This window comes from Numida meleagris, chromosome 9 (assembly GCF_002078875.1).
Source record: "Numida meleagris isolate 19003 breed g44 Domestic line chromosome 9, NumMel1.0, whole genome shotgun sequence".
Taxonomy (NCBI): Eukaryota; Metazoa; Chordata; class Aves; order Galliformes; family Numididae; genus Numida; species Numida meleagris.
Genome location: NC_034417.1, coordinates 10,872,704 through 10,890,648, shown reverse-complemented (window position 1 = coordinate 10,890,648; position 17,945 = coordinate 10,872,704). Strand labels below are relative to the sequence as shown.

At 39.4% G+C, this 17,945-nt stretch overlaps 1 protein-coding gene and 1 long non-coding RNA gene across 3 annotated transcripts in view; one reads left to right on the top strand and one right to left on the bottom strand.

Annotated features, from left to right (window-relative positions):
• BNC1 (basonuclin 1) overlaps nt 1–17,945 on the top strand; it is a 72,369-nt gene that overhangs the window by 49,809 nt on the left and 4,615 nt on the right. Inside the window, exons 1-4 of one of the 2 annotated variants that reach the window (XM_021407056.1) lie at nt 2,128–2,531; nt 13,795–13,897; nt 14,053–14,288; nt 15,544–17,471. In XM_021407056.1, the coding sequence (XP_021262731.1) occupies nt 2,523–2,531; nt 13,795–13,897; nt 14,053–14,288; nt 15,544–17,471 (2,276 nt within the window). In that variant the 5' untranslated portion in view covers nt 2,128–2,522. Of the gene's footprint in view, nt 1–2,127; nt 2,532–13,794; nt 13,898–14,052; nt 14,289–15,543; nt 17,472–17,945 lie in introns of those variants that run through there. The other variant, XM_021407055.1, reaches the window with a different exon arrangement.
• The window catches only part of LOC110403611, a 36,875-nt gene continuing 29,757 nt past the window's right edge, over nt 10,828–17,945 (bottom strand). The window contains exons 3-4 of the long non-coding RNA XR_002441757.1: nt 15,956–16,042; nt 10,828–13,840 (exon numbers count right to left, since the gene is read on the bottom strand). This is a non-coding gene — a long non-coding RNA (uncharacterized LOC110403611). The remainder of the gene's footprint in view (nt 13,841–15,955; nt 16,043–17,945) is intronic.

The following is a 17,945-nucleotide window of genomic DNA, read 5'->3' as shown; positions in this document are numbered from 1 at the left end:
GGCAGAGCCTCAGACTGAACTCAAGGCCTTTGGCTCAAGCCCGGGGCTCTGTCCTGAGGTTTATTTTTTCCCACAAGAAGCTATTTCTCCGTTAAGTTTTACGACTGGAAGAGGAGTTATAGGAGTCTCTCTCTGATTTCCATTTTGGTCATCCTTCAAGACATGTCTTGATAATTTGTTCTGTACAAGCAAGCTTGGACTATGAATCAGCTGAAAATACTGTTAGTGTGCTAGCTTCTCTTTAAAGTTAACCTGTAGATACAGGTTGTCTTGAACATGTCACATTATGCTAGAGAGCATTGGATTTTACTAAAAGGAGCACAGATGGTAAAAAGCTGAAAAAATGCTTGTTAGTGATAGTGAATAGTTTAAAAAGAGCAAGACTGGAATATGTTCCCATAAAATATTCATTGAAAAAGCTTGAACAATGAAAATAATGCTTAAAAGATGGTTAGAAGATAATTAATTAAGGGGAAAAAGTGAATTGGTCTTAAATTGCTTGCTATGGATAGTCAGCTAATTTAATAAGAATTATCATCTTCTAGGCAAATGGCAGGTAGCTAGTAAATGGGGTTTTCCTGAGAACTGGATATCATTCTGAAGTTGCGTCAGACTTTTTGGCGGCTCAGGTAATCCTCAGCCACTCTTTGCCCTTTTGTTGCAGTTTTGTTGCAGAATTCTCAATCAAGTAGACTCCTTAGTTACACTGCTGTTTGTTTCGTTAGGAATGAAGGAGGATTTTAGTAACGAGGTGTGCCTTTGGCTTTGAGTTACCATCATGAGAGGACAGTTAGCTTTGTCTTCTCTACAAAATACACAATTTAAAACGTTCAACACAACAGTACCGTGCTGGTCATGATTTCCAGTACTTTGTCCTGCTGCTGACGAGACCTCCCCAGTGATCTGTGTGTAGCTGCACTGGTGCCTTGACAGGGGTGGCCCTGCAGCCCGTGCCTTGAGCTGTGCCTGGGATGACCGGGCTGCTGGCGGTGGTTCGCTCCTCGCACACTTCAATGTGTTTTGGCAGAAGAATCTGGCAGACTGTACTGTGAAACTAAATCCCTCTTTTTTTTTTTTTTTTTTTTCAGGCTTGTTAAATAGCTCAGTGGGAGAAGTAAGGTGTAGGGTGGAGAAACCTAGGGATTCAGGGAAAGCGTGGGCTTTGTGTCGTGCTCTATGGGACCAGATTCACATTGGCATTATCTGGCCTCATTCTTGTCACTCTGGTGTCTTTACTTCAGTATTTAATAAAATGTAAATTAGGGTATCTCGTTAACCATTGTGTATATATCTACCAAATAATAAATAGGATTAGAAGACAAACTACCCAACAATTATTCGTTACGTTAGCTGTCTTTTCCCTACAGCCATCTTATTTCCTGCTGCCTTTCCTACAGGATTACAGGTATTCATCTGATCAGGTACTGTCCTAAAACATACCTATTGGGATGTTCCAAAAAGGGTTCCCTCTGAGTCCAATGTGACTTATTCATGTGTATTTCTGGGCGTAGCACAGTGAGCTCCTCCTGGGTTAGGAGAGTGCCAAGAAATAATATATGGGAGGCAAAGGTAGAGGAGCGAGAAGGGTAGAAGTGTTTTCATCGCAGTTTTGTTTTGTTTTTTAAATAGGTGAGAGATGACTATGACAAAAATCCTGTTCTAACCCATGAATGCAACCCAACACCTGAATAACTGAAAACAGATTTTGGCCCAATTACTGGAAAGTAATTCTCCTGTCTTTATGGCCTGTACTTCTGTTAATAGGAAGCTTCAACTTCTTAAAAAGAAATAAAATTCTCAAAAGTAAGTTGATAGGGGGGAATGTTTTAACTTTAAAAAAAAAAAAAAAAGCATACCCCACTCAATGAACCCTTAAGATCTGCAAATGCATAAAAAAAAGGAAAAAATTAGCAGCAGCAGCAATTTGTGAAACACCCCTCTAATGCTAAAAGTAGATATTTTTAATTGTGAGCACCTCATAGCTTATTTGCAGATAGTTGTGCACTCCTGGAGAGGGGAAAAAAAAATTGTAATAGGCCTTAGGTCAGCTGCATTGATTTAATGCATTACTTAGGCTGCCAGAGCAGAGGTAGAATCTCCTCGCACTGCATTAGGAGTGCCTCAAGCCTCCGTGACTCCTTTTGATCAAATCTCTGTGAAAGATGAGTGTCATGCCCTCTCCGAGCCAGCTGTGAGGGGACTGCCCTGCGACTGGAGGAGCACGCGGAGCGCGGCACCGCGGGGCAGCGAGGTGAGAGCCGGCTGCAGAGGTGAGAGGCAGACACAACTTCGTACTGTAGGTCTGGAGAACACCAAGGGGGAGGATCCTATTTCACTCCCCTGTGCACAGCCCGAGCATACATCAGACCTTGAGGTGCTCAGAGTCAGACAAGAGTAAAGAGGCGTGTGATGGTTCTGCCTTAGTACTTGTACAGACAGGAGTGTTTCCAGTACTTCTTTGTACAACTCACTGAGGGAATGGGAAACTGTTTTATAGCTCTGGAAACATAAGCACAGTAAGAATGTCTGAGGTAAGGAAAGTTCTTTGCAGTTATATATGAATGTGTGTTTTTTACTGTGCAACTTTTACTTGTGGTTATGCACTGCGGAGATATAAAAATTCTTGCGATGGTGTTGTTTTGGGCAATGAACAATGGAGATGAAAGCTGTAGTGAGCTGCACTCTCCATTTCTTAATTACTAAGAGATACCGTGAAAGTAGAAAAATATATTTAAAAAATCCTGTTTTTCTTTCTGCTGTGCTCTGTAAACAACTGTATGACTTTTCTATCCTACAGTAAGTAATGCTGAATTGCAAGCTGCTTATAATGAGCAGAGCCATCACTTGTATAATTGTTTTCCAATTGAAGTAGTAGCATGTAAATCATAAATACTTGACGATGTTTAATTGTACAAGTCCTCAATATACATTAATAGCAGTAAAATCTGTGATTTGTGACTCAGATGTGTTCTGACTCAAGTGCTTTAAGCAGATACATTATCATTATTATGACGTATAAATGCACTGGAGAGCAGGCAACAATATAATTTCAGTAAGAAGTTCTTTAGAAATTACCACTAAAGTGGAACCTAATGTATGCCCTTTGTATACAATTTATTGCTGACTATTTAGCATCCAGAAAATAAGGCCGGTAATTCTGTTCTTAGGATCAGCCTGTTTGTACTGAGGGGGAGGCAGAAGGGGGAGAGAGGGAGAGTGTATGAAGTGTGTGTGTGTGTGTGTGTGTGTATGGGGGTGTCTTCCGTTATGTTGTTTTCTTTTTTATATATATTGAGCTCATTAAGAGGTTAAATGCATCAGAACAAAAGATCCTTATTTAATATATTTTTATTTTTTCCATCATGTAAAAAAAAAAAAAAAGGATGGTTTAATTGTCATCTCAGGCATAATGAGGGTTTGTTAGATATGTTTACGGTACAGCATTTTACTTTCTGGTTTATTAATTGCCCGGATACTTCAAGTCCTCCGTGTAATCCTTGGTTTAAAAATGAGGAGAGGGCAGATCGCTAACCCAAGGGAAGGCTGCTGATATATACAGACTGTGGTTTGTCCTTCTGTAAAATCCTGAGCATAAAAGTGACCCTATTCTTTTTTTTCCTTTCTTTCTTTTTTCTTTTTTTTTAACATATATCTGTATTTGTTTTTTTTTAAATAATGTGGAGAAGCAGGCAACTTTGTGAGATTTTGTGGATGTGGGGGAGAGCAAATGAAATGAACTGGTTTTGTTTCAATTCAAAACAAATGATTGCTTTAAGGGCAGTCAGCAATCAATTTTCACATCCGATCGGAAGCTGGACTTTGGTGTGCTCATTTAGTTGAGATTGTTGTTTGAGCAATTTCTATATAAATTTCTGCAATTCACATAGCTACTTGGCTTCTTGAACCTCGCGAGCTGATTGTTTGTCTTATCTTTGGTGAGCTAACTCTGCGCTATGTTGCAAAAACCTTGAGGCATGTTGTGTTTCTTCGTGTTCCTGCAGTCTGCAAGTGAAGTCAGCTTCATTAGTTTCATGATGGCACATCAGTGCATGGCTGGTGTTGCTGCTTCCTCCAAGCTACTCCCGGAGCATGATCTGGGCTGCCTTGGTTTGGATAAGCTTGTAAGGATTTGTCAGCCAGATGTGACAAGATTGTCAAGAGGCAAGTAAAGAAGGAGATCTGATATTAATCAGTGCATAGCTTGGAGCCAAACTTTCTCAAATGCAGTGTAGTAACATGTTCTTCTCATTTACTGCTTCTCTTTGTGGCTATAGAACTGCCACTGTCTGAGTTTGACGGTTAAAAGGGATGCCAGCTAATAGTCTTTAATTGTAAGGATACAATTCTAGGTGGGAAAAGATCATAGGTTTCTATTTTTAACCTTCTTTTTGAAAATACAGTTCTGTTTACTGCAGTTTGCTGGAAAATACGTTAGACAAGAGGCTCTGTTTCTCTACTTTGGTTTTAAAACACTGAAATCGTGGCTCAGTTCTCTGCTCGGGGAATGTGAGGTGGGCAGCCTCGCTGCAGGTTGTGGTGCGAAGTAGGACTCGCGTTGTTTTTAACTGCTAACAACAGTGTGCGTTGCTTTTCTTTGTTCTGATGATTAGAACAAAATACACTGAAGAATGCCTTTCTCATTTCCTCTTTTACTGAAATAGGGAAAAATAGAGACTTTGAATGAATGTATCATGTAATATTGCATTAGACATTCTCACAATTACCTATGTAATGCTAATAAGCTTGGATTTTTTTTTAATAATCAATATAGTTCTGCATTTCTGTTAGAATCAAACTTCAGAGTTTTCAGCAGTTGTGGCTTATTTGGACAAAGCCACTTATTTTATCGAAAGTGAATAAGTAAAAAATATCAACTGTTAGGGAAAATTCACTTATGTTACACTTACTGTAAGAGTTTTGCTTGATTGATTTAAAAAATTGTTCTGCTAAGTCTTTGAGTTGCTGAACCGTCTTCAACCTATTCAGAACCATAAAGAGAATGGTATCAGCGAACATATCCAGACCTGCAGGAGAGCTACGTCGTCATCAACAGGAAAAATTATTCCAAATTTTGGGCCACTTCATGGGCTCACTGTAGCCAAGATCAAATTGTGCCTCCTTAGGCTGCTGCCAGAGTTGGGCTTTTTATACCAAATGTCTCAACTTCAGCTTCTTGGCTGTTCGTGTTATTGTTGAAATACAGTTCATACGGTATTGAGCATGTCGTTCTATTTCCAATCAGGCAAGCATGTCATTTAGTTTTGATTTCAGTAAAGAAATCAAGACTCTTACAATAGTAAATATGCTTCTGATAAATAAACTAAAGACCATTTCTGTTCTTTAGATTACACTTATTGCTACACGCTTATGTTCTTAAAGCACCTTTCATATGTTGTGGCGTGGTTAAATATTTTCATGCAGATTTGAGCTAAAAGTCAGGTACTGATCTTGAATTCATTATTCCAGCAAAAACCCCACAACATGCAGGCAAAAAAAAAAAAAAAAGCTGTTGTGTTTGGCCCCTTGGGTGATCTCCTGCCCTTCATGGCTTTGGTAGTACAGGAACTGCCAGCTGGATGCGCCGTGCAGCCAGCGGTTTTTGTCCCGAGCAAATGCTACAGCTCAAGTTTGAAAAGCTACATCTCTTTGAGTTCTTGTTGTATGTATTTAGATATTTATTGGAAAAAAGGTGTACTTATTTATTGGGACTGAAACTTCAATAATCAAACTCAAAGTAAATAATTTTGAGGGAGCAAAATAACTGTTCCTCGCTCACCATCGGCTCTCTTTCAAATTTGAAGTCAGAAATTGTTTTTTTATTACCTATTGAAGCTGATGTCAATGTCAGAAAGCCATTTTAATTTTTCACACCTGCGTTCAGTACAAAGGAATACAAGGTTTTAAATTGTGAAATTACCAATGGAGCTACACTGTTGCATAAAATATTGTGTAACTGTGTAGCACTATAGATAGCCTCATGCTTGTGTGTACAAATACTGCTTAACATTTGTAAAATTGCACGAACTGAAATTGTGTTACACCAAATATGTTGGAGTGCTTTTATTTTTTTTTTTCACTCTTTAACCTATCTCTTCTGTCTGTAGCAGAGAAGGGAAGAATTGAAGCATGTGTTGCTTTACGGCTCTTAGACTTGAGCAGCGCTGTGACGAGCTGTACACATTGGGATGGTCTTTGAAACATTAATTCACCCACACTGCACAGATAGAACATTCTTTAAGCTGTGCAAATAGATAAAGACATAGTTTAAAGGGTCTACTTGCAGTTCATTTACACTGATACTCTTCATTTCTCTGATCCTCGTGCATATATGTTTGTAATGTTGCTTGTTAATGTGGGGCTCAGCATTAAATATTTCATTAAGCTTTAGTTCCTGGACGGTCTGTAGGTTCAGCATTTAGTGTGGGATGCACAGCATGTTAGTATGAGTAAAAAGTAAGTGCATGAGTTACTTGCTAGATTAAATAACACGCGGTGTTTTATTATAACAAATTTCACACCAGTTCTATTTGGGGACCCATCCTTACCCCTGAAGCTTGTGCAGAATTTCTCATCAGTCTGCAGCACTCTGTTGTTTGTTTCTGAAATACACTGATATGAATGATTTTTCTGTAACTTTATCAAAAAGAAAGTTGAGATTCTTATGATAAATACTGCTTAATAGTCAGCAAAGTGTAAGAGTTTGTGGTCTACACAGATATGGCAGGTGCACCATGGAAAGCATAGCACTGTAGTTTATTTCAGAACCAAATGTAAATCACAACTGTAAGATAATGATGGTGTGACATGTTTGGTTCCGTAATTTGTATGTCTTTTTATGTTTTCCTAATTGAACAGCAAAAGAAAAGAGGAGCTAAATGTATTCCTCAGTTTGACCAAGCTGTCCTTCAACACACCTGTTGTTAACAAGTGAGATTAATTGTAATGTAAGCTAATGTATCAATGAGCACCTTGTTCAACAGCAAAATGCAGCTTTGCTGTCCAGTGCTTTTGTTTAAAGAGTAGCAGTTCATGTACACGCACACACACACACGTGCATTCTCCTCTTAGAATTATTTTGACAGTGCCGTTAACGAGAGGTGCCCTAAGGGGCCCTTTAGGGTAAGTGTCATGCACAAGGAGTGATTTTCATCCCGCAAGTTATGCTGTGATTGAAGTTTGGCCTCGCAGTGTGCTCCTTTCTCAGACATGTCTCCATTCTGCTTACTCACCTTGCTACGTTGCCCAGTCTGTCCAAGGCATCTGTCTGTTAGCACTGTAGCTGCTTCTTAGCCAGGTCTACTCCAGGATTTGAAGTCTTTATTTGTTTCAGTCTCTTATCGCAGCTATTGGCCCTATGGTTTTTAACAAAGTGGTGATGCACAGGCAAGCGGCCCATAATTCAGTAGCCAGCTAGCAGTCTTTTAAATCCACAAACGTGATTGATTTAACAGAGTATGCCATTGCACAAAAGTATCAGCTAATTTCAATTCTGTCTCACGGAGCTGTTTCCCTCTGCCCCACTGCCTTTTGGCCAGTTTTGAAGGTTTTTTTTTGTCAATTACGACAGAGGCAATTAAGCGTTTTCAGCTCAAGGTGCTAGACAGTACCTGCAAGAGAGAAATTCAGTCCCATTCTAGCCAGAAGTTGTTCCTTGACCACCACAGAGGGAGGCAGTAATACAACTTGCTGCAGAACCTGGCTTGTACTCTGCTTCCTTGTATGCTTGGGCTGGGGCTGTTTGAAAGGAGGTCAGGTTTTGGCATCTGACCCCAAATAAACATTATGGATATATACATAAGGATCCTGATAATTAATGGGATGTATTCTGTGGTCTTGTCTAGAAAATGTATTCAAACTTGTGGCCTTTGTGTTCTTTTAGGACTAAAAATCATAACAGAGTCTCCCCACAGAGAAAGCGTAAGTGGGAGCACGGTGGTATCAGCACCAGCCAAAATGTTCAGCACAATAGGTGTTAAGTTCGACTCCTAAATCCATGCTGAGCCTCTGAAACAAAAGCTTTTTGTCTCGGTATTTGGAGGCTCTCATACCTGTGGAGCCTAGCAGAAGCGCCGTGCTTGGCACATTCAGCACCCAGCCCACTTGGCCATCACAGATGTAGGAGCTCCATTACAAGTGTAACTTCAAGTGCAGGGGAGCTGGGAAAGGCAAGTTGTGGCCCATCTGTCTTTCCCATCTCTACCCTAGTTAGTCTCTTACACAGGAGACAAGAATTTTTGTTAAATTATTTTACTAATAAGCAGTTTGCCAAATGAGTCATCTAGGGCTGGCATAGAATGTGTTTGTTAGTGGAGAAGGTTGGAGCTATTTGGTCAGTACTGTTTACTCTGTCACATCCACATCAAATTTTTCTGTACTTAATTGAAAGTTCCAAATATGCAAAATATCAGATGCTCTCTGAATACAGCAAACAGTAAGGCCTGCTTTCTTCTCCTGAGAAATGTTTGTTGCTGTTTATTGTGTTTATAAAATAACTCTATTAACAGCACTGTTACTTTGTAAAGAACATTTCTTGTGAGATAAGGCTGTGGAAATAGTGCGTGCAGCATTCAGTCTGATAAAATCAGACATCCTGTAGGCACCTCTCCCTCATTTTAATAACTTCATAGGTTCATTTATTTTAGTCTCAAGTATTTTTAAGCCTGGGTAAAGAAGCAGCAGAACTTGCAACAACCAAAAGTACTTGCAATGGGCATAAATGTGCTGTGAATGGAAAATCTTTTGTTTCAAAATGTAAGGCTTTCAAAGATGGGCAGTGCATGAATAATATCAGTGGTGTGCCAGTTTATCAGTGTGTGATGTACTAGTACAGCTTTGTCCTCACCCATAACTGAGGCCTTAAGCACATGACAGAATGAAACGTGGCAGCTCACTGAGCTGAACACCTGCAGGTTGTGGCACGGGGCAAGTTACCCTCAGTTTGTCTTCACTGTTGGACCTGGATACATGTATTGTCACTCAGTGAGCACCTTCCCCATGCCACGTGTGTCCTTCCCACTCTGCTTCCTTGCAGGGAAGGGCTTCCATCCAGGCACATGTTCTCCTCTTTGAGGTGAGCATGTCAGGAGGAGAAGTGGCCGCAGCCAAAGGTGCTGCAGGGCCCCTCGTGCCTCCCCTGGGCAGCTGGGAGCCATGGCCCGCCTCAGCTTGGAGTGCCTTGGAACTTTGAAGGAACAAAAGGTGCTTATGCTAAGCTCTAACATCAACATGTAGAACTATTAGGTTTAGATGTTGGGCTAAGCCTACAATAACTACTTTATGAATTTACACCATCTAGAGCAGTCCACCAACTTTTGTGATCGTGATGGAATGTATAATTTGAACAAACTGCAGGGAGCTCAACAAAGGAGCAAAAACCAAAGTCTGTTATGAAGAAGAGCCACAAGGACTAAACACATACTACAGAGTGGGCAGGATGGAATGCTGCAAGTATCTGTGGGACAGGTGAAGTGAAGAACTATTGATGTGGTGCAGGGAGGCACATGTGGGAGGTAAGGTGGACAAAACGTAGATCAAAAACTTGCTCTAAATCATGACAAAACTGACAGATATGCTTACTTATCTGTGCAGTAGGTATCAGGGAAGTGGAAAAAGTTGTCTGGCAATGAAATGGACAGCAGGATAAATTCCTCTGGGAGAATTAGGCGAGGTGAGCACCTAAGTCATAAGAGATGCTGCTTGTTGCTAGGAACCCTCCATGAAGATATGAAAAGTGCTTTGTGTTACATCCCACATAGGGAAAGCTTCTCTCACTCATTTTTGTTGGTGTAATTCTACTTTTTTTCCTCCAAACTTGCACTTCAAACTAGTAAGAATTTCTAATTCCTTGTTGCAAAAGGTGTCTGTAATACAGCATCAGGGGCACCATTTTGTGGTTCATCTGCAGTGCAGAGTAGTGAAGCTCTGCTGCTTTTCATGGGACAGCAGCAAGTTGAGGAGAAGCAGTTTCTAAAGTAAACAGTCACCTCTGTGCAAAGGAAGGGAGAGATTCCCCTGGGTGAAGGAGCAAGGTGGGGCACTGACCTGTGCCCTGCTGATGTGGAGCGGTACCCAGGGAACCTGGGGCTTGCTCTGCTGTTCCCTGGTGCCTGTGTGCAGAGCCAGCCTCCATCCCAGTGTGGGCTGGGATCTGTGGCTCAGGCCTGACAGCATCTGCAGGATTATTTACTCTTTAATTTGTTTCCCATGCCGAAGAGCTGTCAAACTAGATTCCACTGAACGTGGAATGAGGTTTGATACAGTTATTCCTCTGCATCTTTGGGTAATCACAAACACTTCTCTTGCCCTTCTTCTCTTACTGCACAGTTTTCAGCCTGTTGTTAGTACATTGAGATTGCAAGTGAGCACAGGTCCCCAAGGGCTTCAAAAGTGCATGGATGATCGCAGACGTATTTTCTGAAATGAAGCCTGATAATGTAGCAAGAATCAGAATGAACTTGTCCCATTATCTTGTGCTTTTCTTTAGCCATGAAGGCTGAGAGTGGGTTGAAAAGAAATGTTTGGTAACTTTTGAAGCGTAATCAAAACCACATCAATATCTGGAGAAAAAAAAAATGTCAGCAGTCATGACTTCCAGGCAACAGGGGTTAAGACTTCTTTTTCAGTGATGTGTAGTTAGGTGTTTTTTTGGTGGCTGGTTTAATGGTTAATCTCTTAATGAGGAGTCACCTGTATTAAAAATCCAAGGTTCAGATTCTCACAGCCTTGTTGCTAAAAACACAGAAAATTCGATCAGAATTTCAATGCAAAAGAAAAGAAATAGTAATGTGATTTAATAATAGGTTTGGAGAGATCCTTCTGGTGGGGAGAGGGACTGGAAAACAATAGCAACATCCTTGGTGATAGCATGAGACTTTTATTTTTGTTTCTATTAACATTAGTATCTGCTTTATGTTTCTGGAAAAAAGAAATGAAATAATAGCCCTGAATGAAAGGGCTGCACAAAAAACTTTCCACTTTAATTTCCCTCTACATATCCAATCCTTTAATTATGATTTTGAAGCTTTACAGTGTAGAAAGTTATTCCTTTGTTCTGCAGAGTGAAATTGTGTGTATGTTCCATGTGTTGGGAAAATAAAGCTCATTAAAAGACTCGATGTAATTACAGTACCTTAGACTAGGCATACTAAGGATAACAGGATTAACATGCAAAAGACAAGCATTTTAATCTCATGGATTTCTGCTGTGTTTTTGTTCATTAAACTCTGATCTAAGTTGATTTGGGAGATAACCAAAATGCATCTTTAAAAGTGCCCTTTTAAGTTGAACAGTGAGTGAAGATTTGAAGTTGTGACTCGTGGATTGTTTTGAAAGTTAATTTTGCCACGTTGTATTCTATGACTAAGTTAATGCAGATGTTGCTGGAAACGTTTTAGGAAACAGACTCTGATAACCACAAATGATGGGAAATGCTACCAATGCCAACCAGAAAATGACATTTATTTCTTCTTGGGGATTCTTACGAGTAATTTTTTTTTTTTTTAAATCAGCAGCAGGTACTGATTTGAGGGCATACCTTTGATATGTTAACAGTACGCAAGCTAACCACATGCAAGAGTGATGTCCAGAAGGTTTAATGTATTGGTTTGAGGAGGGCTTAATTCCATGCTTTGAATATAAGGAGAATGATGCTCCATGTCTAATTGCTGCTTTCCTACATGTAAAACAAAATGCGCCCCTTAGGTGTTTTCTATTTTTGACATGTAAGATCTTTTATACCCATAGAGGAAGACAGGAGGACAAGTACATGTACCATACAGCTTTTTTCCCCTGTATGTATTTCTGTTGTAGGAGGTAATCTTTCGTAATTCTGTCAGGAGAGACAGTAAAAGATGCATTCCTGGAATTCAGCTTTCTGAACCCAGCAGGATGGCCTGTGGAAGGGGTTCAGTCTGTGCAAGTCACAGAACATTATGTATTACAGAAGTAGACAAATTAAACTGCATTGTTGTTTGGTATTTTGTGATAGAAATGAATCATCAGAAAACCATGCCTCTTTTTCAACCTTTCCATAAGAAATTTATGGCTTTTTATCATTATATTAAGGGATTTTAGCATCTAAATGAAAATGCATCCTCTACTAAAGTGAAGCAATTCTCACTGCGTAGGGTATTGATGCGTGTTTTATGACTTTATGGGGAGCACTGAGCTTTTCTCAAGAATTCGGTATTTTGCAGTGACTCCTGTAAAAGATTAAAGGCAAAGTGATTCAGAGATTTCAATTGAGCTGTTGCCACTTGTTCCAATCCTTCAAATAAAGATGAGTTTCAGTATCAAGTCACTGCAATTTGGAGATGTGCTTGTAAGCTAAGGCCTTGATAAGTAAGCAACCGAGACTTGAAAATTCCAGGCTGTCATGTAAAGCAGTAGGCATTCCATCTCGTGCACATGCTTGTTTATAGAGGGCTGTTTTATGTAGTATACTCTTCTGTCCTGAGCCAGTGTCACTCTCCAGGCCAAAAGAAATGCCCGCAGCAAACCCTGCTCAAAGCACCTTTCTTCCATGCCCTTCTTATTTTAAACATTTCCTATCTTCACCTTTCATACCCTGACTGTCCAAAGTCTTGCTGCTTTGTACATTTGCCAGAAGTGCCAATGTGGAGATGCCAATATTGAGGGAAAAAAAATGTTACTTTTTTCCTTCAAACCTTGCTTTTGCATTTCCTTGGATATTAATAAGTAGTGGAAGACCCCACTTTGCATGAGATCTAAGGAGCTTGAGCGGCAGCCAGTAGTGGGCATAACTTTGCCTTACTTCATATTGCTTCTCTGTACTTTGAGATGTAAACCATTTTGTTTTAAGAGCAGAAAAATTCATACCCACGTTGCAGTCACATAATCTAATATTTCTTGTATTCCAGTTCAGACTTCCTGTACATTAATTTCTTCACTTTCCCATCCTTAATAAATATTCCATTCAGATCTAAGTGATATAGAATCATACAAATGCTTTGTTCTGTGGCAGTCCCTATGGAGCTTTAACGAGGACCTCCAAATTTTCTGTCTGCCTTCTGCAGCAGATGGGCATGTACAGAAGAAAACATATATTCCAGGAAGCAAGTTTGTATTGCCCTGTTGATTAGGAATTTTTGAATACTAATTTGATTCGCATTAGAAATGACCTTGGTGAAAATAAAGTGATGCACAGATTGAACTGTGCAACTGATTGCTATCTGTGTGTTCTGTTTTGCCTGTTATCTTTCAAGCATTTCCTTGCAAAATGTAAGAGGAGATGGGAGTACTTTTAGATGAAATCTGTGAAATTCTGCATCCTTGACAGGATGCGTATACTCTATGTGGATACTGCTGGTTATAAGGGGTTGTATGTCTGCAGAGCTAATATTGCTCATTAGCACTTCCAATATTGCGATTATAGAGATCCAGAAAAACTCTCATCTGTGTGTCTTTTTCAAGCTTTCCTGAAAAAAAGTGATGCTTACATGAGGATCATATCGTAGACAAATGTCCCAGAACAGTTTATTTTTGTTATAATGGTGCATCAGCATAAATAGATCCACAGGATTCCTCCTATGTGTATTACTAAATACTTTTCTGCCCTCATTCTAGTGCTTTAGCTGGTGACTGATTTTCTTTTTGCAGTACTACCTCTGCTTAAATGCAGGTTTTGCCTGGATTACTTATACTGCGCGTTGATAGGAATAGGCTTGTATGTTACCTCTGATTTATATGGATATTAGGCTTATATTGCATAGGTATGATGTGCATAGTCTAGATGATGCTTATCCATTACGTATCAACCTTTCTATTGATTTGCAGGCTATCCGATGCACTCTGGTGAGCTGTAGTTGTCAGTGTTTCAAACCTGGGAAAATAAATCAGCGACAATGTGACCAATGCCGGCATGGATGGGTAGCACATGGTAATACTTATTCTTACAATCTATATAAAATGTTCTACACCCTTCCTCACGTGTTGTTTTATTGTGTGTTGCATTCCCTACCCCAATAGTCTTTACATTCAGTTTTATATCACTTGTTACTTGCATTCATTTACATTCTATGGTTTTATTTACAGCTCTGAGCAAACTAAGGATTCCCAACCTCTATCCATCAAGCCAGGTGGAGATAGTTCAATCCAATGTTGTCTTTGATATCAGTAGCCTCATGTTGTATGGAACCCAAGCTATTCCTGTGCGCCTTAAAATTCTACTAGATCGGCTTTTCAGTGTTCTGAAGCAGGAAGAGGTGATACAGATTCTCCATGCTCTGGATTGGACACTACAGGATTATATACGTGGATATGTGCTGCAGGTATTGCACTGAGAGGGTTTTTTTCTATAACTGTGATAATTGAGTTATATTTCAGAATATTTTCTGGCTTGATATTTTCAGTAGTTCACAAAGTGCTAACAGTGTAGTGCATCTGAAAGGCAGTAATAGACTTGTAGAAGAGCAGCACCAGAAAAGGAAGGGTTAATTTTTGGTCATTGCTCTCCTCTTATTCAAGCCTAACTGAAATCTTTCCTCTTTGCTCAAATCTATCAATGAAAGTAAATGAAGGAGGAAAAAAAAAAGGGGAAAAGAAAGGGGGAAAAGAAGGATTACTGGGAAAGGCTTCCAAATTTACCCAAAGTATTATTGAAAAAGCAAGTTTACTTTAATACAGCAGAATAATACACTGACAAATAAACTTGCCATCGTTTCAAGCACCAGGGACAATCTTCATCACTGATGTAGTGCTCCTGAGTTTACTGGAGCTACATCAAGGATAAATTGGGCCCTGTGTGCTTACACTGATGTTAGTCCTTGCTACTATGGAAGTTACCTTTTATGTAAAGTAATATGATGATCTTATATTATGACACGAATCAATATTTAATGGTCTTGATAATCTTGCTTTTTAGTGTTAGGATTAAAAATATGGAATCAATTACCTTGAACCTCTACCACATGAAAAATTTATAATGTTACGTTCTTCATCATCTTAGAAACTCTTACATGCACTGTGAAAAATCTCAGTAGGCCATCAAATACATGTTCTGTGATAAAATATTTATTGTAGTTATTGGGAAAAGTTAGGCATAGCTAGAGTTTGAAAGAACTCCAACACTCCAGTGTAATTACAGCTGTGCTCTGTGAACACTGGCAATAGATCAATACAGGTTCATTTGTTCTCTGATCTTAGTTACTTGGAAGATTATTAAACTTGCAATTAAAGAATGCTTGACTTAAATGAGGAGCTAAATCGTGGTCTGATTGCTCCATCTCTGCTGTCTGTTGTTAGATAGTGCAGTTGTTCAAATGATGTGTCTTAATTTTTGTGGAAAAAAATTCTGTTCAGAAAGAAATAATAAAGCCAATGTGGTAAAATTTGAAGAAAATATCAAGAATTACCATTAATCTCTTGTTAAATAGAATAATTTCATGATTTTTCTGAAGAGTTTCTAGTCTGTGGGGAGATGGGCAGAGAAGAGACTGGGAGGAGGGGAGAGATGGGAGGGGAAAGGGGCTTTCTTTTTTCCTATCTCACTCATTAATTTTGTATTTTATTTTGTTTTTGCTGTAGGATGCTTCAGGAAAGGTGTTGGATCACTGGAGCATAATGACCAATGATGAAGAGCTGGCTACTTTGCAGCAATTTCTTCGTTTTGGAGAAACTAAGTCCATTGTAGAGTTAATGGCAATTCAGGAGAAAGAAGGGCAGTCAATTATAATACCACCACCGACTGCAAATTTGGATATTAGGGCATTCATTGAGAGCTGCAATCAACATAGTCCTAACTTTTCAGCTTCCTTGGACAAAATGAGCCCCACCAACATTCATCCCTTTGAGAATATTGTGAATAACATGGCTTTCATGCTGCCGTTCCAGTTTTTCAGTCCAGTGCCTCCACCTTTGATAGGCTCACCACCAGAAAGACACTTGATTGAGCAAGGTCAAGACCACAGCAATGAAACTAAACAAGATATCCACCTACCTTTTACTGAAAGCAGCTTCCTAACTTCTAGTTCTGCACCATTTCAAGTTGAAAATGAGAGGATCATAAATGGTCCAGATGTCACCACTAAAACAGAAGATGATGCCCTTTTAAGCGATTCAAGTTCACATAATATAGCAGCAAAGCTTGAAATGACAGCACTCTCTCCAGAAACCAAAATGAAATCTGTTGAAAAAAATGGCACTGGACCAAGGAAAGGGCGTGTTTTCTGCACTGCATGTGAAAAGACATTTTATGACAAAGGTACTTTGAAAATACATTACAATGCTGTTCATCTGAAGATAAAGCACAAATGTACAATTGAGGGCTGCAATATGGTATTTAGCTCTTTGCGTAGTCGAAATCGTCACAGTGCGAATCCTAACCCCAGACTCCATATGCCAATGAACAGAAATAACAGGGACAAAGATCTGAGAAATGGGTTGACCATTGCTGGACCTGGAGATAGTAAAAGGACAGAATTTACAATTTTAGCTCCGGATAGCAGAACGGTTACTAGCTATGCCAGCTCTTGTACAGACGCAAAGGGTCAGACTGGATTTCCCAGTATTGGACAGAATGGTGTCCTCTTCCCAAATCTAAAAACAGTACAGCCTGTTCTTCCATTTTACCGTAGTCCAGTTACACCAGCTGAGCTTGCTAATACTCCAGGTTCTCTTCCATCTCTGCCTCTTGTTTCTTCCTCAATACCAGAGCAGCTTATTTCAAATGAATTGCCCTTTGACATGCTACCCAAGAAGAAATCTCGTAAATCAAGTATGCCTATTAAGATAGAGAAAGAAGTTGTTGAAACACCTAATGAAAATAGTGATGTTGCCAGTTCTGAAGATGATACACGTCTACAAGTGGTAAGCGATGGAGAGCTTGAGTCCTGTGAGCATAAGATAGAGAAGCAGGTGTCCGACGGGGTGGAAAATCACCCCCATTCAGGTAATTCGTGGAAATCTATCTCTGGGGTAGAGGGCCCAAAGTATTTTGAATCTGTCTTTGCACCAGATAACCAATGCATCAAGGATATCTCTGAGAATGAATTGCATCACTGTGAGAAAGAGGTTAAACCAGAAGAAAATCAACCATTAAAAATAGTTTCCAGTGAGATTGTATATGAAGATCCAATTCACCACCACAATGATGTTATAAAACCAATGACTGAATCCCCCATGTATGTTAAAGAGCAGTCAAAACGCAGGATTTCTAAAGATGACTGCCCTGAATTGCAACACCACTTGCTGACCGGGGGCTTTTTCAGCACTTTGTCAAACAGGGGTGCTGCCATTACTTGTTTTGAAGACTCTAAAGATATGGATCATGTCAGCCAACATGCACTAGGGATTCAGAAGGAAGAAAGCCGCTTTCATTGTGACATCTGTAAGAAGACTTTTAAAAACCCTTACAGTGTAAAAATGCATTTTAAAAATGTACATCTCAAAGAAATGCATATTTGCACAGTTGAGGGCTGTAATGCTGCTTTCCCTTCTCGTAGAAGTCGAGACAGGTAAGAAATTATAAACAAAATTGTATTTATTTTACCATCACAATGGAGCCTAGTTTGAAATTGAAATGAGTGTTGGAGGAATGGAGCCTGCAAAGATTTTGTGTATCCTCATATAACAGGTACGATAACTTATCAGAACATTCATGAAATGAAAATCCATTGAAAGAAACATTTCCTTTCCACTAGACTACAAGGTATTAAATAAAGCCATGAAAATTTCATAACTGATAAAGTCTTCAATAGTTGAGAGAATACTTTAGAACATAAAGGGAAAGCCACAAGGGTATGAATTCAGCTATTTTCCAGTAGATGCATGTGTGGACTTATATGTTTAATGCATACTTTCATGCGTATTTTAATGTATACAGTATTTTTTTTTTTAATGAAAAAGCAATGAGATCAATTCAGGAAATCTTCACTTATCCTTGTTCTTCCATTACACAAGGATTTTGAACAACCTTGTAGGAGAAATGC